At 41.6% G+C, this 20,447-nt stretch overlaps 2 protein-coding genes across 2 annotated transcripts; one reads left to right on the top strand and one right to left on the bottom strand.

Moving 5' to 3' along the window:
- The first annotated feature begins 1,110 nt into the window (after positions 1-1,110).
- si:ch211-106e7.2 (uncharacterized) lies at positions 1,111-13,786 on the top strand. Its single transcript, XM_053426878.1, has 3 exons — positions 1,111-1,544; positions 7,469-11,745; positions 13,258-13,786. The coding sequence occupies exons 2-3, from the start codon at positions 7,515-7,517 to the stop codon at positions 13,356-13,358; spliced, it is 4,332 nt and encodes a 1,443-aa protein (XP_053282853.1). The 5' UTR covers positions 1,111-1,544; positions 7,469-7,514; the 3' UTR covers positions 13,359-13,786.
- A 1,506-nt stretch (positions 13,787-15,292) lies between these two features.
- etfbkmt (electron transfer flavoprotein subunit beta lysine methyltransferase) lies at positions 15,293-19,573 on the bottom strand. Its single transcript, XM_053426879.1, has 3 exons — positions 19,250-19,573; positions 16,799-16,929; positions 15,293-15,849 (listed from the first exon to the last, which is right to left on the bottom strand). The coding sequence occupies exons 1-3, from the start codon at positions 19,543-19,545 to the stop codon at positions 15,500-15,502; spliced, it is 777 nt and encodes a 258-aa protein (XP_053282854.1). The 5' UTR covers positions 19,546-19,573; the 3' UTR covers positions 15,293-15,499.
- Positions 19,574-20,447: the final 874 nt, after the last annotated feature.

Raw genomic sequence — 20,447 nt, 5'->3', positions numbered from 1 at the left:
ACCAAACACATGACTCTGTAGTAATGTAGTTAACTTGCTTTAATCTGTTCGTAATTAGTCGTGTTAAATAAATGGAAACTTTTATAACAATTACATATTAAAAACCACTTGAGGCATGTAAGTATATGAATATATTGATGCTATATATGAACATGCTTTGTACCTAGGAATGCTAGCCCCTCCATCAACAAGTCAAAGGGCATCCCCTGAGGTATGCTCTATGGTAAAGACATGCTTCGTACCTAGGAATGCAAGCCCCTCCATCAAGAGGTCAAAAAGCATCCCCCGAGGGAGAGTGCTCCTGCCCCCCCCCCCCTTCATTGGTTTAGAGTTCAGTTATAATGCCATCTTCACAGACACACAGGAACAAACATAGATTTTAAAATCCCAACAGAAATGAGGTCAATGTGAAATCTAAACATAAAATTTCAAATGAAATATAAAATCTTAATGTAAAATCTTTGATTCACATCTAAATGTTGAATCTAAATCTGAAATGCCAACGGTAAATCTAAATGTTGAATCTAAATTTTAAATCAAATGGGAATTGGAAATGCTAATTTTACACTTTAAATTTAAATATGAAATCTAAATGTTCAATTCAAATGTAAATCTAAAAGTGCAGCTTTACAATCGCTGCCCCCACACGCTGCAAAGGCACGTAGACAACACGCACAGCACTTTGTCTAGAATAACAATTCTTACATAACGCAATCACGAACATTGAAAATTACGTTGCATATAGCTATAATGATAGCTCGAATTTTTACGAATAAAAGTTCACGGAGACGCCTGTGGATCCCTGTAATGCACGACAAGCCCTATGCAGCTGTAGGCAGGGGTCATCTGTGTAGTTACCTTCTGAGTGGGCTCTGTAGTCTACGGCTCTCACCTGATATGGGTCACTCAGGGGGGACACTTAGGGGGACATTCAGAGGGGACATTCAGAGGGGACACTCAGGCTCCCGGAACTAAGGACTAAAACTTACAGGGAAACAAACTGTTGGATCTGTGCTGTGCTGTTCTCAAGGATCACACGAAGGAGTCACCACGATTCCTGGGGAGGAACCACAGACTGTATTTGAGGAAAGGGGGCGGAACCCGATGGGTGGGGACGCTCACGTGCAGATTCCTTTCTGCAGGTGACGTCACACATTACACGTGGGGAATGGACAGCAGAGCAGTGGAGAGGAGGGCTGTGTAGAGGAGGACAGCGGAGAAGAGGACTGAGGATAGGAGGACAGACAGAGGAGCAGAGGACAGACGAGAGACGGATTAAGGAGTGGAGCACTGTGGAGAGAAGGACAGAGGAGAGAAGGATTAAAGAGAGGAGGACTGCGCAGTGGAGAGGAGGACAGAGGACAGATGACTGCACAGTGGGACGGGACCTACTCTTTATCCCTTTCTTCTCAGAACAACGTGTAGAACGTGGGCTCGGAACTCGGAATCCAACAGCGGATGTAAACATGGAGTAAGGATCGTTAACACGAAGACAGCAACTGTTCTCGGACTCCGGATGAAGGAGGAGCTCGTCGAGAGAAAAGGTAAGTTCGCCTGCTTTAGCAACCGATCTGTTTCCGAACAGCGATTTGTTTCCACGTTTGATTTGTCACGACTGAACCTGGTGTTGGCCTGGTCCACAGCACAATGGAAGGTGCGAGACAATAATTCAATTAAAACAAAAGCAAGATAGGAAAAAGTCCAATGCAACACAAAACTATATTCATTCAAAGGTGCAGTGCGACAACTTTATCGATATGCAATGCATGTGTGTTATTTCACATTTTCACATGACGACCCAACCTGCGTCTGCCCTGTTTGAGTGCAAGTCTGCAGAGCTCAACTAGAAAACCCTGGGAATGCCGAATGTCTGACAATGAATAATATCACATCTGATTTATTTATCTATACAGCCGCTTTCATGCATGAAATTCAGCTCAAAGTGCTTTGCAATAAAGTCAAGGACATCAACAAGAACACGTTGGCAATAAAACAAAGACTTAGGCGTAAAAAAAACATAGAAGTAGTAAAAGGAATAAAAAGAATTACAAAACAAACTGAATAAAAGCAACTGGTGTTAAAAAATGGAAGATGAGAAATAAAAGCCAGATCATAGACACTGGTCTTGATTTGTTTGTTTAAACTATCCAGGAAGTGTCAACATTCCGACTTCTGTTATCTGCATTGGCAACAGACTCTTTGATGCTGTCACAGAGAGCGATTACTGACTTGTAGATAGAATTGGCCCTGTTTTTGAGTAGGGCTTAATGATTTGTTGAAATAATGTATCTGACATTTTTTTTAAGTTCCGTATCTTTGGCATTTGTAGTATTTTCGCTAGAGTCAATCATTTTAACATGGGTATAAACCAGAATCTCAGAAGAAGGGCCGCATTTTTTAATCGAAAAGTTCTCTACCCCTAGGGAATGATCTCTGACCTGATAATGGATGAGTGTAGAACATGGGACCTCATCTTTAGGCACGAGGCACGTCCACACTGAATTCTTCTACACCACGGGGTGTAGGACGTTGTTTTGCCTTGGGTCATGGGCATAGCCAACCTCTCTATATTGTGTGTGTGTGTGTGTGTGTGTGTGTGTGTGTGTGTGTGTGTGTGTGTGTGTGTGTGTGTGTGTGTGTGTGTGTGTGTGTGTGTGTGTGTGTGTGTGTGTGTGTGTGTGTGTGTGTGTGTGTGTCAGTATGTCAGTATGTCAGTATGTCAGCATGTCAGCCCCTGCTTCGGAGCTGGTTGGAAGCCGAAAGGGAACAAAAACTTCTCTTCTTGCTGTACACTCCTCCTTTTGGGCCAGCGTAGATTCGCTAATATAATGTGTGACCAGATTTGGGTCATTGTTGGAAGAATGGGATTATATGCAACTATTTCATTGCTTTGTCACTTTACTTTTATTAAATATAGTGGGTTTGATTCAAGACCTTCCCTATTTATCGTATGACAGACGGTTACGTCTTTGCTTATGTGAATAAAAAAACTAAGCTAAAAAGACCGAAAACTAAAGGAGGAAAATCTCCAAAGCAGCTCAGACAAGAAATTGTCTGATGAAATGCATTAATTTGCAATTAACTTCTTATATTGAGCTTTCTTATATTATTTTCCTTTTAATTTCACGATGCCTTATCATAAAAAATGCGCAGTTTTAACACAGGATGTGCCAGTTTAAGAGCAGCACAGTGTAAATACAGCTGTCTCAGAAGGCTACGGCACTCTGCCACATACTCTCGAGTCAAGTCTTAGCTCCGGCACTACATAGGGGGTTTTAGAAAAATAACATGCACTTGCTTACCTGCGCGTGGATTTCTGCCTACCTCAAAGTAGGGGTGGGAATTGGCAAAAATGTGACGATTCGATAGTAATGCGATGTTTGGGCCACGATTCAATATAATTGCGATTCTTAACATATTGAGATACAGCAAGTTTTGCGATTTGATTCTGCGATATATTCCGATTCATGTCCCCCATATTATTCAAAGGCTTTACAAAAAATGAGGAAAATAAGACTGCTCAACTCACTTCAAATGTCACATTTAATTCTGTGAACAACATTGTCTTCTACACATTAACTGAAGTGCAAAACCTAAGAAAGGGTAGTGCAAAAACTTTGTCCTTGAACATTCAGGACACTGGCCCATTGTAATTATTTTCTGAATAGGAGACCTCTCACATGAATGCGGAGCTCCCAGCACATAACTTCAAATTATTTAAATACAACACAGTAACATAAAGCAGACATAATAGAGTAACAATAAACCTGAGAATAATCAGATAAATAAGAATAACTTTGAGCTTCAATCAAATTGAGAAAAATAAACCAAAATGTGTACTGCTAGAGTCCAGTCCAGTTGGCTGCAAGGTCATGAACCAAAATGTTAAATTAATTTGGGAATATTGGCATTTTTGTTCAGAAAAAGGAGTTGGTCAACATGCTCAGATGTTAAAGTGCTCCTCTGGGCTGTTACTATATCTCCTGCAGTGGAGACCACACCCTTTCAGCAGACACACTAGTGCCTTGAATGCTCAGGTATCTTTTAAACTCTGAACTCTCCTCGTCATGCTTTGCCAGCCAGGGCCCGTTACATATATAATTAAAAATATAGCAAAAATAAATAAATTATATAAATAAAAACAAACTGTATCGATATAATTGCGTGCGCAAAATGTCGCGATACTGAAAAGAATAGATTTTTTCCCCCCCACCACTACCTCAAAGCCACAAGCAGTGGAGGCTGACCACTCAACACTTTCCGATAAATATATGGCACATGAAGCTAGTAAGTCCAATAAACCTTTGGAATAGGTGGCCCTCTGTGCTGTCTGGTTACACACACACACACATTTGCCGCTCCTGGTATTTCATGACGCCTGATACGATGATGATTTAACAAGTGAACACAAGTTGCACAACACTATACAGGGTGCCGCTGCAGAGCCGCGTGTGGCCGACCCCTGGCTACGGCGAAAGAACGATCTGGTTACTTTTCCACCGTTAGAGAGATGCGGACGTCAAAACATTAGTTCCGCCTCACATTTCCCCTCCCAGTCGCGTGCCCCACCTGTTATGCCTCTGAGCCCCACCACTTTGAGAATCACTGACATAGTGAGATAGAGGTTTGACAATTTAAATTTTTCCTTTTTTTTCTTAATTCAATTTTTTTGATAGAATCATTTGTCGTTGGATCCTGGAAAGCGACACAACTCGCTACAACATACAGGGTTGAATGATGATCTTGAAGATGCTGCATGTTTCGCCGGCACATTTTGCAGATTGGATATCCAATCTATATCTCCCTTGTCATTTTTTAGATACCCTGTTGTAGAAAAACCTTTGACAAGCATGTAGCAGAAACTGTGTATGGCCTTTGAAAATGTCTAATTATAAACATGCATAAAGCAAATGCACTCACTCAGCTAAGCATGTTAATTTGAATGTGTTACACTAATTGATGACAAGCCCCCACCATACAGGTTAGACCCATATGGGTTAAGCCCAAGCTGAATCGAAAATGTCTATGTACAGAGAGCTGTCTGATAGAATAAGAATCTGCAAACCTATATAATCTGTCCATTTAAGAGAGATCAAAGTCCACCTCTACCATCCAGCAAGTTAAAGGACGCATGATCACGGGTTGATAGGGCTGTGAACTTTAGTCCCTGCCTCTCTCATGATTTCTCTGAGTGGAAAGTAAAGGAGGTTAATTTGGTTGTAATTACTTGAGCATTGCTAGAAGAGAGCCTGTGACTCAAGCATTTCATTGTCAGCGACTGCTTAATGTTATTGTTGTGCATTTGACAATACAAATCTTGAATCTTGGAACAGTGTTTACTCCATAGTCCTCTATCCAGTCTGAAACAAACCCTGTCATCCCTAAAAATGTCATCATCTGTCCCGTAAGGATACATCTCTTTCTAGATACTCAACTTGTGGTTGGTAGAACTGTAATTTCGTCTTGGCCAAATATTTCCACCCTTGGCCCTACCCCTTGTTTTCGAGGATTATCTTGCCGCTTGAAACGGAGTCACAAGGGGCAGATGTTGAAATCTTCCCCTTCGAATTGGGACAGCACTTCAAGAAGTCATTGCATCATCAGTAGTCGTTGCGAACTCCTGACACGTCGTCAGTAATCGTCGATGTAAAGAGACGAGACAGTTTTGCCGTGGATGTCAGTAGCGCGTGACAATAATATATTGAAATGATACTAAAATAAGATGTTACAATCATTATCGTTAGTAAATCATTATATATGTAGAAAGTACTACTATTTGGTCTCCCTCCCAGCTTGCCAGGGATTCGCAAAGCATTCTGAATACCCCTAGGTTTAAAGTTTAGGTCTGAAAATCTCCGTTTGAAGGGTTATAGAGCCCTACACCCTATCCATTTTTTTTTTTTAAACTAACAATTTAGTAGCACTTAAATGGCACCTACTTATAGAACTTTATAGTTTTGCTTTATTTTTGAAGAAATTCCTGTTGTTCTTGGTTTGTAACCTCGGGGTTGAATGCTGTGTCAACGTAATCTCTAAATTTATGGTTCTCCAAGGGTTGCGCGTGTTGCAAAGCAATTAGAGACGCCTTCTTTGTGTGTTGCAGTCTTCGACTGTTCTTGCAAGCACGCAAGAAGGAGTATGCAAGTACACAAGAGGCAGGCAAGGGGCTCTTGTGTGCTTGCGTGTCCCTGAAAAAGCAGAAGCATTTCCCGGCCTTTAGTCTCTTTGCATAAAGCGTCAGCTAAATGTAATGTAATTTACTATGGCCCACTGTACTGCACTTCTCAGTTTAGACACTAGGTGGTGCCCAGCTCACCCCTGACCTGCCAGCTGTCCCTCAGAACGCCGCCACGCGTATATGCATGCAAACAACTGCCTTCAGCTAATGAAATGCTAAAGAAAGCAGACCACAAGTCAATCACGTAATAAACTTAGCCTCAGGTGGCACATCAGTGAGAAGCATATGATGGTCTGGAACAGCTTCTGGCGAATCCTGTAGTACTTCATTCACGACGTGTAAAGGCCGGCGCATGCTTCTGCGTTTTCAGAGACACGCAAGGACACACAAGTGCAAGAGCCCCTTGCGTGCAGATGGCCTGCAATTCCTAGAAGGAGATCTCGGCTAACGTTGGTTTGCAGGTCGACGAGTGTACGAAGCTGTCATCTTCGATTGTTTTGCCTATGCCTTGCTCTGCTTCATGCTGTAAATGTTCAAAATCATAATTATCTACTCACCACAATGCCGATGGAAGGGGGGGATGAAGTGTTTGAGTGCATGAGTTGCAGAGACAAACAGCATTTCAGCCAACGTGACCTCTTCTTCTGACATGATAAAACAACAGAAAAAAACATAACTTGCCTCCATACTGCTTGTGTGGTGTCCCTGACATTCATATTTGACTCAAAACGACGTAGTTTAAACCTTGTTTTTAGCCTCAAAGTCAACTACTGGAAGTGGCTATGCTAGCGGATGAAGCCACACCAATGCACAGCCCTCACGTGCCCGTTTGAGAAATTGTGTGCGGTTTTCCGTTTTGGGGAACTATCCCTTTTGATGGTTGGACGAATAAGCAAGTGCTGAAAGATCATTTTATCTGTTCAGCTACGCTTGAAAAAAACAGCAGAGTCGTGCGGTTTAACTGAGTTGCTTTCCTTTGCAACCAACTGGGTGATTACTGTGGGCTTCTTTGAGATTTTCGTTCATGTCCTGTCCTTCATGTGAAATTGTTGGAGGTTGCACAACTCATTTATATGCAAGGTAATATGAGAACTACAAGTTGTGAAGCTTGTATTGTTTTAATGGAAAATGGCACTGATCAGTGTCGAACTACTGTCATGACTGACGCTGTATTCCTGACAGGATGTCATCTCAAAGTTCATGCCCTTATTTGGCAATGCTCCCGTTCTTTCCAACGTTGTAACTGTTTAAATTGATGCTTTCAACTGTTAATTTGTCTCCTTCTTTTAGGAAAGTTGCCATTTGGACCTACTACAAGGCATAGCAGAGGACAAAAATGGATTATTCTACACAGATGAATGGACACTACCAACCAGTTGGACAACCCTACCAAACTGTACATGCTGCTACTCCACCTGCTTACGACACAATGAGAAATCAGCAACCTGGGACAGCAAATATCTCTTGTCAGTTCTGGACAGCGGACCCCAGAATACAGCCACAACAAAATGGCCATGTACCCTTTCAAGATGGAACTCAGCCTAACAGTCAGATGGCAAATTGGCAAACCTCAGCAGCTCCTCGTCAGGCAAGTTCCTCCCAGTCAACAGCTGGGAGGAATGATAAACATTATGTTTTATATAAGAAATACCCCCACTTGACAGGTATACTAGGTGAAGTCACTTCTATGCCTTATCAGAACCCTGCTCAGAATTCAAAGATGCAGACTCTACCCACAATGAACACTGAACACTCTCAACAAAACACGACTGCATATTTGATCCAACCAGCTACATGTCATGGTAACCAATCCATAAGGACACAAGATGTACAAAATAATGGGGTCCAGAAAAGTTATCAAGTGGTAAATGGCAAGCTGTCTAATCCCTGCTCTACGTACATTACAGCAGCTACCTTGGTTCCGTGTAAACAGACAGTTTGTGCCAGCACAATACAGCTAACAAGACCACCTGCTAACAACCAGGATTACCAACAAAATGTCTCTCAGCATAGATTTCCCACAAGCAACTTGCCAAACTACAGTGAAGCTATCTCTGAGTCTTGCACACACAACAGGCTCACAAGAAATCCCCCACCAAGGGGACAGATTTGGGGTTATTCCAGCATGGGTCAGACAACTCAGCAATACACTGCTCAACTCAACTCAACACCTAACAATGCAAGAGAGGCCACCTACAGGCCACCTTGCAGCTCCATAAAAAGAAATGGGCTGCCCCTAATAGCTACTGCTGATGCGCAACAACAAATGACCAATCAAAAAGGGGAAGCTATGATAATCACACAAATTGCTGAGGCTCTTTGTGAATCGTACCAAGGTGACAAAGTCGGTGGTCATCCAGTGAAAACTAATTCACCATCCATGTGGCGGCTCATCGCACCGGCAAGTCAGGTCTCCGAGGTCAGAATGATGGAGCGTCATCAAACAATGCAACTTGGGACATCAGCTGCTGACAGATCTAACTCATTTTCCACCCAGCGCCTACAGCTCAATGCTACACAAAGTTTGCCTCAGAGTGTTTTGTCAAGAACACAACACATTGTTACATCACCTCAGCAAAGATCTGCATCAGATGTCTACTGTGTCACAACAGAAGATGGATTTACAGATGGAAATAGGGAGAGGAATGCATTTTTTCCAAAAAATAACAGCGTCTCTACGGGAAATGTAGTTGAATCTTCAAGTGATGTATCTCAGTTTATGCAGCTGCCTGAGGGCATTTTGCTCCAGAGAACCGAGACAACGTTGACTGTAAAAAACAATAACGAAATGCTCTGTTCAGTTGGAAAAATGGACAGCTCCATCCAATCGTCTCCCAGTCGCATGTGCAAGAGAGCTGTTGCTGTTGTGCAACCACTGTTAAAAGAAAACTACACGGCTGTCAACCAGCAAAACTCTTCAAACCCAATTCAACAATTGGAAAAGTGCACTGCAAAATATTCCTCTTTACTCAACCCTTTAGAAATATGTACTTCTCCGGCTGTGGCAAAAAGGAGTCAAGCTATACATTTGAGTGAAGGATTGAATAAACACCTACAAGATGGAGCTCAAGACAAGACACAAAACCAGTCATATGCACATGAACAAGGATCTGAATTATCTAGTGACCGGAGTGTAGCACTAGCTGTACAACAGTCTGTTACCTCTGAGGGGCTAGAAGGCCAACATCGTGATATGAACAAAGCTCAGGTGCCACTTGATCAAAATACCTGTGATTTCGACCTGTCCTCGATCCCAACAACTCAGTGGACTACTGCCAAATTAATGAATTTTATAACGGATTCTGAAAAAGCCCCGACAAAACGTTCGAAAAAGTTGGAATCTGTTCAAGAAATAATGAGAATCTTTTGGAAGGGCAAGGTTGACATTTTCAAGAATAAGCTCAAGTCAGGCTGGTACAAAACTTTAATGACGGATGTTACGACATTCTGCTGTGATCATGTGACTAACGACTCTGTCATTCTATCACAAATAAAAGGAAGCTTTTCGAGGCAACTCCAAAAGTACCATTTCCTCAAACATAATGAAATATATTCAGAGCCGCCCTACCAATCATCATGGTTGAATATAAATGATCAGCTAGATGACATTGACAAAGAGTTTGGCTTCTCCCGGAATTTAAGGCTTCATGTTAGCTCACGTGGGAGTGACAGCCAATTAGATGAATTTGAAGCCACAAGCAGCATGTTTGAAGACAATTTAAGTGATGTGTCCAACGACGCCTTCTCTCAAACAGAGCTCAGATCTGTTGTCCAAGTTGAAGAAGCCCCCACTGTTGAGATTACATCAAGTCGAATTTCCTCACCCAATGACATAGACCCAGACAGTGCGAATTCCAATGACCAACATTACTCGTTTGAGATACAAGTTTTGTCCCCAGAAGAAGCTAAAGTTATCTTTGGGAAAATGCAAAGTAAGCTACCACAAAGTATGGACACTCTGAGTCAGCCAGAGAATGTCACGAAAAGCTCTGTTGAGAAGGAGCTGCCTGACTTTGGACAGAGTGTCACAAAAAGCTCTGTGGAGAATGAGCTACCTGAAGTTGGTGACACATTGAAGGACTCAAAACTGGAGAGCAAGAAGAAAGTGTCTTTAATAGATGAATTTTGCTGTCTCGCAGGGTGGATAGAAAAGTTTTATGGGAAAGGCACTTCTTTGAAATGTGCGTGCAAGGAAAAACAAGATCACAAAGACTGTACAGAAAAGACACTTGATAAGGAGACGAAAGTACAAAATAACAATCAACCTGCGATCAGGTTGGACAAGGTCCACTCTGCCATAGAGACAGACCATCAACTGAGTACTGAGGAGAACATTGACAGTCAAGTTGTACCATGTAGTTCGACTGATCTATCCAATGACATCAGTCATACTGTAGACTTAAACGAAGATGAGAAGAGACTTCGCTCACATTCTGCTCAGGAAAAACAGAACATGTCCCCATCAACAATAGACGATAGCCAGTTAAGCCCTTTAGTCTTAAGTGACAGTGAAGTTGAAGATGTCTCTTGCAGAGGAAGTGAAATTCCAAAGCAAATCCGTCATAATGGTATTTGGATGTCAGACTCTGAGGAGAAATGTGTAAAAGAACAGCCGAAGTCAGTAGGAAGAGGTCAGTCAAGCCCTTCAGACAAAAGCAAGGGAGAATTCATGAAGGTCATTAATATTGTAAGCCATATGTCAGACACTGCGGTGGGCTGTCCACAAGCACAGCTGACATCCACAGATGTAGCAGGGTCCTCCTTGGAAGTTGAAAAACCAACTCAAACCGGACCAGCGGCTGGCCTCCACAACACCTCCAGTCAATGTGATAAACTGGAAACAGTTGAAAGAAAGAGGAAGATGCACAGTGATGAAGATATGTGTCAATTATTGAAGAATTTAGAGAAACGTGTAAATAGGAACGTTTCTGGTAATGCTGCTGAGAGTAAAAAACCTTTGATCTCTAATGGTAAAACAGTACAACTGGTCCTATATGGCTCAAAACCAACATTATTTGGTGACAGAAAGAGTGATGGTGAATATACAGGATCTCATGCATCACACAGACCTCCAAACATGGTCTCTGTGACTCTCAATCCTTCGAAGAGAAAGTCAAGTGTTCCCACACCGGAATATTCTGTCAAAGGATGGATTCTTGAAAAATGGAGGAGAAGTTATCTACCAACTACACTAAAGCTCAGAAAAAAACTGAAAACACATCACGGTACCTTACCCCGGACATATCTCAAGAAAGCCGAAACAGCTTGCCCCTCCAAAACCAAAGAGCTGCCAGTTTGCAATGACATGAAGAGAAAGGGAAAAACCGACTACGGCGTGAATCGAAAGAAGAGGAGACTCATGTGTACCAGACTCGTACTTGGAGAGGAGAGTAGAAAGAAGGATATGGGTGCCCTGCAACCGTCTGATAAGGAGAGAAGTGACGACGGAAGCCATACCCACACACCTGGTCCAGAGAACTACATCCTGAAGTTCAGTGTGTTACCCAACACTTTCAGCTTTGCAGATGGACCCAATGGGAGAAAGCAAACAACTGCTGACGTGTCAGGTAAATAATAATTTAAACACTATTGAGTTTCTCCAATGTTGGCAATTTTATTAAGATATTACAACTTAAGACTCATCTTTCTAAAAAAAGCTTTGATCATGTGATGTCTATTGCTGTTATTATCTGTATTTTTTTTTTTTTTAATAATTCATCATATTGGTTGTTTTTGTACTTTAGGTGTAATGAAAAGTGCTAAACAAATACAGTTATTATGATCATTATTTGTATTCTAGGACATTTGTAACCCAATATCAAACTTTTCCTTCTGTTTTTGAAAAGCCCTTATTGATGTTGACCTTTCACTCTGTGTGGTATGCGCTCACTAACTATAGTCTGGCCTAGTATTACAAATGTATACATGTATTCAAAATAGATGCTGGAACCCCAAGAACGCATGGTGTCTGGAGCAAGACCAAACATGGTTGCCTCATTCAAATTGGCCCATAAGGAATAGTAGTGGGAGACAGATAGACTCCAGATTTGGGAAGGTGTGGCACCATTATATTTAGGATGAGGTGAATAGTCTGAAATAAAAAGGAGATGGAGAAACCCATCGCCTGATTAGTGGAGATGGGCAAATAGAACATGGGGGTGGGCGATGTGAGCAGCGGTCGTTAATCCAACAAAAGCACCCACAAATACACCAAACACACATAAACACATAATTTGTCTATAAACTGCAGGAGACGTGTTGAAGAAGATGCTCATGAGGAATGAACATCTTCTATATTCTTTGATAAACAGCATTGCTTGCAGTTCTGACATGTGCATGTGCAAGCCACATTTCCAGCAACTGCTCAACAGTGTGTATGTGAGGGACTTTCTCATTGTCGTGCCAACTGTGTGTGCGCCCCTGTTTGGGTGTGTTTTGTGCATAAAAGGTTACAACTGAGGATTGGTATTTCCAGTAGTACAGCCAAGTTGCATCAACACAAGTTATATAACTGGTCGTAGAACACCGGTCCTTTAGAGCTCAAGTTAAACAATTGGCGCACAGTGGTTGAATGCCTTTGGTGTTTTAAATATTTGTTTGCATTGGATTCCCGTAATCACCAGAGCCGCCCAAGTCTGTGGGCATTTGTGTGTGGAGTGAAAGATCAGATCGCTTAGGCTTTATCCACACTTTTCCCTCTCAGGTTAAAAAGCATCACTGTTGCTACGTTAATGCATGCGGCCCACTCCAGAGCTCCCAAGTCTGGAAACTGTTGAACTTTTTAGGTTGAAATCCCTGTAGTATGGGTCATCAGAAAATGAGACATACGATTCAATCCCCCAGTTGACTGATTGGTTCTTATCAGTCAAGACTCATCTGCCAGCGATGAGTGTAAAACACTGTAATGTTTCTGCCAGTGACAGCTCCACCTTGCTTGTTAGTCCCAGAAAGGAAAGCTTAATATTTACCATCACTTATATGTAACTTGTGTGATAAATATAATCTCTCATGCTTTTGTTTCTATAAAAGATGTTCCAGTGTCCTTTTGTTTAACTAATTCTGACTTTCTTTTCTTCCAGGTAACTCTACTGGAGGAAACAGCCCTGCGTTCCCAAGACCTCCAGCCTCTTCCAAGAGTTTCAATAGCAAAACATTCAGACGGAGCAGCCATCCAAAGTAATAATATACAAGCAATAGTTTTGTGTAAAACAGAGACAGATTAAACATCTTCATTGTGAAATATTTTTTTTGTGAAATGTTTCATTCTGTGTACGTGTATATTAGCTTTACAGTACCAAGTAAGTTACGACTGCACATGCCACACAAAAATCATATTTTATATTATAGGTGTCTTTCATTTGAGTTCGAATTCTGAATGCCTTACAGAAGTATTGAGTGCAAACGTAACTTGAGTATCTGTAAAATGTACATTTCATTTACGCTATTTATATTTTTTTACATCAAAAATATTTGTGTTTTATTTTTAAATTTTTGTAATGTTTTTTATACATCTTTTCTAAACAAACACTTTTTTACTCTGTTTTGCAGTTGTTTGCATTATTTGTGTAACTAAACTGCACCATGCATAAAGAAATGTAATCATGTAAACGCCCTTTGTCTGTATACATTTATTCTTTGCATGCTTGTGTACTTGTATACTATGTGTCTGTTTTAGGGTTGTTGAATAAGCTGCTAAGCTAGGTGTGAAACTATGTTTCATTACGTGATTCTTAAAACCACAGGCAGCTGTGTGACGCATATTTGCACATGTAACCACAGGATGTGTCCCACCTTTTGCATTGCACGGTATCTTAAATCCTGTAAAACCATTGTATAGCATTAAGGGAGTTCAGTCAGACAACTCACGTTCAAACATTTATTTGCAGCAGTAGAACAGGTTTAGTGTTTGTCGTCTAGGCTCCAACTTAATCACTCCCCCATATGATAACACAGGAACAATGGGAGTGATGAGCAATAACTTGTAGACCAGGTGGATGCGTATAACAGATGGCTGTGGTGAGTGAGATATGTCACATGATTGGCGCAGTGCAGCTCGAGATGGCCAACTGAACTAGCTCGCCGGCGTAACTCTATTCACCTGAACTTTTGCTTTTTACGCTATCTTACAACCTTTAAAACCAATGTAAGCACAGGATGTGTCCTGACCTTTTGCTTTGCACACTGTCCTACATCCTGTAAGAACAATTTATAGCATTGAGGAAGTCAAAATACCACATTAGGTCATTACATCCGGCAGCAGACAGTATATAACCCTATGTTATTTAGGCCACAGTGCGCACTCGGTGCCTTTCATATGCTTCTGTATCTTACAACAAGACATCGAGAACTCAATCAGAACCTCACCGAGGAACTGACTTTACTTCATCTTGAAATCACTTTACATAGCGCCCCAATGACGATGGAAGCAATAGAACTCGACATAAGATTCCTTTAGCATCGGACAATCGGTATCTTGTAAATTTAGGAATAAATTTCCTTTTACCCATCGTGTAACAGTCACAAAACTTTGGGACCCACGCTTCTACGTCAGAGATGTCTGCCTGAAGGGTGAGTATCAACGGGTAGGTGGTGACCTTAAGTGTGGATTTTGAGGTATGGGAAGGACTCACTAGGAGTCTTCCACCACAAGGTGCGGATTGAACATTGTGAAACACTAGGAAGTAAGACGCTTACTAGCCTAGGACTGTGCGAGGACTAGCCCAATATAACAACCCTACGATCCTTACGAGTGATAGCTTATCTGTCGGTGTATAGTCATAACCTAAGGGTAACCAGATTCTGCCTAGACAACCCTGAGAATTGATCACTCTCTTGGTTGTCGCCTGTAAAGCGTCTCCAACCATAAATCCTCCTCTGAGCAAATGGGCTAAATACTTTGTACACTCTGCGATCGACGATAGGGCTACGGACGCTAAGGACCTTGGAAGTGCTAGGCTTAAATAGGCTGTTACAACATAGCTAGGCTGGTAACCATTCCAAGAGTCCCGACCTCGCTGCTGCTTGATTCAAAGAAAATGCCAAGAATTCCTCAACTCTTGTTTCATCAGTATTTACTACATTTGGAAAAGTGCAAATGAAATAAAAAACTTAAACTAGTTTTATGAATTTATTTTCTATCATTATACCGTTAACATCCACATATAAAGATTCTCATCAGTCACGTTGTGTATATGAATACAACACAGTATTCCGGATATTAAAAAACTAGACCCACAAAGTGCCCGCAGTGCTTTGCAGATGCTTATAGCAGAAGTATTAATTACATTCATGTAAGAGGGTGCAGGGGATCCTCTGTCGGCCTCAGACTTCGGGAGTGTAGCACCAAACACTGCTGCAGGTCAGTCCGTAGTTTTCTTCTCTGACAGACTCCGGCAGCTCAAACTGAGCCAGTTGACGCAGGAGCCGCCGGATGCTGTGTCCCTCAAACTGGGCTCTGCCGGGATCGCCGATCAGGACCTGGGTGCCGTGGGTTTTGATGCAACGGTTCAACCAGCGGTGAAGGCTGGTGGCCAGGGCCTCGTCGTAGAACATGTCACCCAGGAGGATCAGGTCAAAGCCCTCTGGTTCCGAACCAATCATGTTGTCTGTCGCGCAAATGGGCGGGTCCAAGCCGTTCAGCTCGCAGTTCATGTGGAACGCAACGGCTGCAACTGTCACACAAACCGACATAATTAGTTCTTAATTTACTTCAGTTTGTCTTAAGTATTAAGTATTATCACATTAACAGAATAAGTGGCTGCATAAACTGAAATCTACACATTTAGGATATGTAGTGCAGCTTATTCTTCTTTAAACATAGAGTATGTGGAAATGTTTTGAAATAACAACGTTTTCATCAACTATCAGATCCACAAATCATGGGACTCTGCATCTGTTTTGATTTATAAACAACAACAATCTTTGTTTAAATGATCTAATATGTCAGATACCAGATATTGTTGTACAAAAACCCTTTAAAAGCGTCTGACACTGTGTGATCATCTCCTGTGAATTATTTTGACCATCTATCCGAGACTCCAGTAATAGTGAAGTATACGTGTTGGAAAAGAAGTCTAGACCTAGTGTCTGGCCCGCTGCTGGAATTCTTATCTCCAACAATACATACATTGTACAGATCCTGTAAAATTTTGCAGTGGATTCAACCAAAGTGACAAATCTAGAATTCTTTATTTTAATTTTTTACGAACTTTTTTCAGGGAATAATCCACAGAATTTGATAATGAAAATCTGGGACGAGTGTTATGGAAATTTACTTAATAACGACTTATTTAACTTAATAACTACTTAGTTTATGATCATAGCAGATATTTCCATCTAGAGTACAGCTAAACATAAACTCTATGCATATAGCATGTGCACCCATTGTCTATTCATGTCTTGCAGAAATTGTTCCTGAGGTTCACCACAAGTCTGTTGTATCTGCAGCCTATAAGTCCCCCCCCCCCCCCCCTGATCTTTTTGGTCAGGGCGGAAACCACACAGAGAGAAAAACACCTCACTATTTCATCTCACTTACAACTTGATTAATTTGTCTTCATTATAAAAATAAATAAAAGTTATGGACTGGAACAAAAAACAACAATAGATATTGATGCATACCGGGGTCAATGTCATTAGCAACAACATGAGCAGCACCACAGAGTTTTGCAGCGATAGAAGAGGCTCCACAGCCGCTCCCCACATCCAGGACCTTCTTACCCAGACACAGTCCAGGGTTGTCCAAGAGATACCTGCAGGGACGAGGCAAAATATGAGTCTCTGAGCCACAGAAGTACTCATGAAGTCTTCTATTTGTCCTACCCAAAACCCCCCTCCCAAAAAAAAGAAAATTAGCTACAGCTGAATTCAGAGCTCTACAGCTGGATTGCTGACCAGGACCAGAAAAACAGGCCTAGCTCTCAGTTTCTTTATGGATTTAATATTTGATTCCATTATTTTTTAAAGCACTTAATGGTCTTGTGCCAGCTGTCTCACATGTATGAACCAGTATGGGTCCCTTGCTGGCTCAGTCTGCTTGAGGACCTGAGAGCTGCAGCGGTTGTGCAAAACAGGTGATCATCTCTGTGGTGGAAATCTAAAAAAAAATAAAGGTTGTGACCTCAAGTTTGTATTTTGAGAGTTTTTATTAAAGCTTTTGTCATATATTCGTTAGAGTAAAACATGTGGATATATGCTTCCAAAAACAAAGACATTCTCAGAGAGTCCACCGGATGTGTGTCTTGTTAACTTTACCCTTTGGGGGATGACCTTTGACCTAGGGAACCATCTCTTACCAGTTAACAGATGGGCTCAGAAGGAATGTTCTTGACCAGTGTGCCTTCATGTTCGGACACAAAGATGTGCCCTTATTCAGTCAGAAATCCCATGTGGGATGCATTATACCTGAAGTCATTGGTGGAACCAAACTCCCTATATATGTGTTCTTTTATCCCCTGCAAGTCAGATTTCACCATTTGGCTGTGTGATGTCTCTGAGTCTCTAGAGCTCGTCCTGACCTGTGATTTCTTGTAATAAACTTTGTTACACTGAAACTACTTGGTCCTCGGCGTCCTTCCTTCATCATCAACAACTTCAACAACACCCGGCTGCTTGTGTTTACTACACTTTTGCAAAGGGTCCACTCTGAGAAAATAATGTTGTAAAGAGTGACCCTAACCTTTATATTCTTGGTAGTAGTAAAAGTTTGTATTCAATACAATTTCTAACTGAATAATCACAGTTTAGAGCGTGACCAGTGCTGTGATTATATTAAATGTAATTTGCATGCACGCTCATATCTGCTGCATTAACACACCCACATACAGGATGTGGAACGAACTTATTTGACCTTTAGTATTGCTCAATAGGGCAGAAGCCTGCGTTATCGACAGCTAGACAATTGTCAAACTGCTATCATTTCATAAATGTGTGGTGTCAGTTAATGGAAAAATAGAACATGTACTCTGTAAATAGGTTCTGCAGGCCTGAGAGGAAGGAACACCCGCCAACACATCCACAGTTGAACTTTGTGGTCTTCACTCCACTGGCCGCTTCTTTTCCACACAGGAAAACACCTGTTGAACTCCGGGTTTACATGTAGGTAGTGTTGTCACTCAAAGGTTAACCTGTCCCACCACGTTCAAATCTGAAGATAATAAGGTCCATTAATGGGCATACAAAAAGACCCCAAAAAGATTGGGGCTCGAGTCTGAATAGCAGCACTTCTCCCATTCTCTAACCCTAACCCTAACCTTCCCTCCTCTCAGACTGCACCCAGTTCTGTCTATATAATGTGTTGAAATTTGTTACTCGAGGCTTCTCCTGAGACATGATCCAAGAAGATTGGTGAAGTGTCTGTCAGAAACCCAGAGACTCTGTCAGTACATTTATTGCTCTACAATAAATATTCAATTTTCAGAACTTCATGTATACAGTGTCTGATTATTCCTTCTTAAATCCTGGATCAACAAACACGTATGTCCAATCGCCGGAGGTGAGGTCAAGCGTAGTTCCCGGCAAAGACACCAGGCATCACATTAGTCTCCTGGATTACAGGCAATACCAATGTTTCTGATGTAAATGTGTTTTATAGCTTAATAACCATTTTTCAGTTTGAAAAATAAAACGTGATGAGCAGGATTTATCGATGGGTTGTATCGGAAAAATGAAAACACTAATCTCTCTGCAATTATCTTTGTGACTCTAGCATTATTTTACCTTTTGCTTTCTGCATTGGGGTTGGGATAAAAGTATACAATACATCAATTTTGGCAGAATGGCTGTATCATGATGATATCGTTATCGTGGGCCACATATCGTGAATTGTGAGTTACCTTGCCACTCCCAATCCTTATCTGCATCATGTGAGTGTGCTCCACCCTGGTTATACACCTCACACCCTGTAACACAGTGAGAACCTTTGTGTATGTGTGTAACCTGACATGACGGTTGAACTGATATCTGCAGCTTCTCTATTCATATTCCAGTTATTCTGGTCTGTTTAGTGTGTCGGGCATCGACTTATTCAAATCCATAGGGGGCCATAGTCACATCACCATCAGCTCTTCTCACCGGGTGACTGCCTGACCCCCGGGCCAGTAGATGGCCCAGTACGGCTCCTCGAAGGGCCACAGCTCGGGTCTCTCCCTCCAGAACCGGCAGTTCGGGGTGAAGAGCCTCAGTCGGATCTCCGGCGTCAGACTCTGCCCTCCACATATTTCCGTGTTCTCTCGGATGAAACTCCGGATGTGTTGGTCGGACTGGCCGATGTCTGAGAGACTCCGGAGTCCATCGGTCTGATTCAACGCGCGCAATAATGTTTTAACATAACGGGAACGTTTGGAGTTTAGCGTTAACAGTCCCAGCATGGTCGTCGCATGTTTCCGCACGGACGCATAATAGGTGTCGGACAACAGGTTCCATTCACCTCAAGAAACAAGCACCAACTTATTTCCACTTAAAATCGTTCCTACCGATAATGTGAGGAATTTAAATCGATGATGATATTTTCTTATATTATGAAATGAAAAATATTGTATTGGTCACCGTACAAGAGAGATAATTAACGTAAATTATGAATATTTTATGTGACAGATTAAATTTTTGTACCTGTAGATATATTTAATAAATTTGTGTTCCAAGTTTTCATAGCTGTATAAATATTGTATGAAGGTTTTTTAGCTGTAGAAGTATTTAGAAAATGCGTAAAAAAGTGATGTAGCTTTGTAAATATTAAGTAAGTATGTGGAAAAGTGTTGTAGCTGTAGACTTGTTTTTTGCATAAGTATGATGGACGTTTGCTGGTGAGAGGAGAACTCAGGAGGCAGCAGATCGAGTTTATTGCAGGTTTGATTAACATCAACGAATCTAGACGGTGTTCAACCTTAACAGGGTAACATGAGCAATGGTCACCTCTCTGAGGACATGTCCGCCTGTTTCCTATCTCCTGGGATTTCACCCAGCTGCATAACGTGTTATTTGTGTTCTTTGACTTTCACTAGCCTGATAAATTTTATGAAAGAGATAAGAGATTCCGTTCCCTCCCACTGAGTCTGGAACAAAGCTTGTATGTGTCAGGACACAGATTACTTTATGTTATGATAACTTGGTTTGCTCTGGGTCACACCTGCTGATACACTCTTGGTGAGAGAAATCTGTCCTTTTCCGGCTGGCACAGGATTTTCGGAAGAGGTCAGTCAAGCCCTTCAGACAAAAGCAAGAGAGAATTCATGAAGGTCATTAATCTTGTTAGCCATATGTCAGACACTGC

The sequence above is a fragment of the Pleuronectes platessa genome, chromosome 7 (assembly GCF_947347685.1).
Source record: "Pleuronectes platessa chromosome 7, fPlePla1.1, whole genome shotgun sequence".
Classification (NCBI taxonomy): Eukaryota; Metazoa; Chordata; class Actinopteri; order Pleuronectiformes; family Pleuronectidae; genus Pleuronectes; species Pleuronectes platessa.
This window is presented reverse-complemented; position numbering and strand designations above follow the sequence as displayed.

Bases quoted from the DNA above. Each gene is read 5' to 3' on its own strand.
- si:ch211-106e7.2 (XM_053426878.1), top strand. From the start codon at position 7,515: ATGGATTATTCTACACAGATGAATGGACACTACCAACCAGTTGGACAA. The intron at 11,746-13,257 runs GTAAATAATAAT...CTTTTCTTCCAG, and splicing joins AACAACTGCTGACGTGTCAG to GTAACTCTACTGGAGGAAAC.
- etfbkmt (XM_053426879.1), bottom strand. From the start codon at position 19,545: ATGCTGGGACTGTTAACGCTAAACTCCAAACGTTCCCGTTATGTTAAA. The intron at 16,930-19,249 runs GTGAGAAGAGCT...TCGTCCCTGCAG, and splicing joins GGGGGTCAGGCAGTCACCCG to GTATCTCTTGGACAACCCTG. The intron at 15,850-16,798 runs GTATGCATCAAT...TTTGTGTGACAG, and splicing joins TGCTAATGACATTGACCCCG to TTGCAGCCGTTGCGTTCCAC.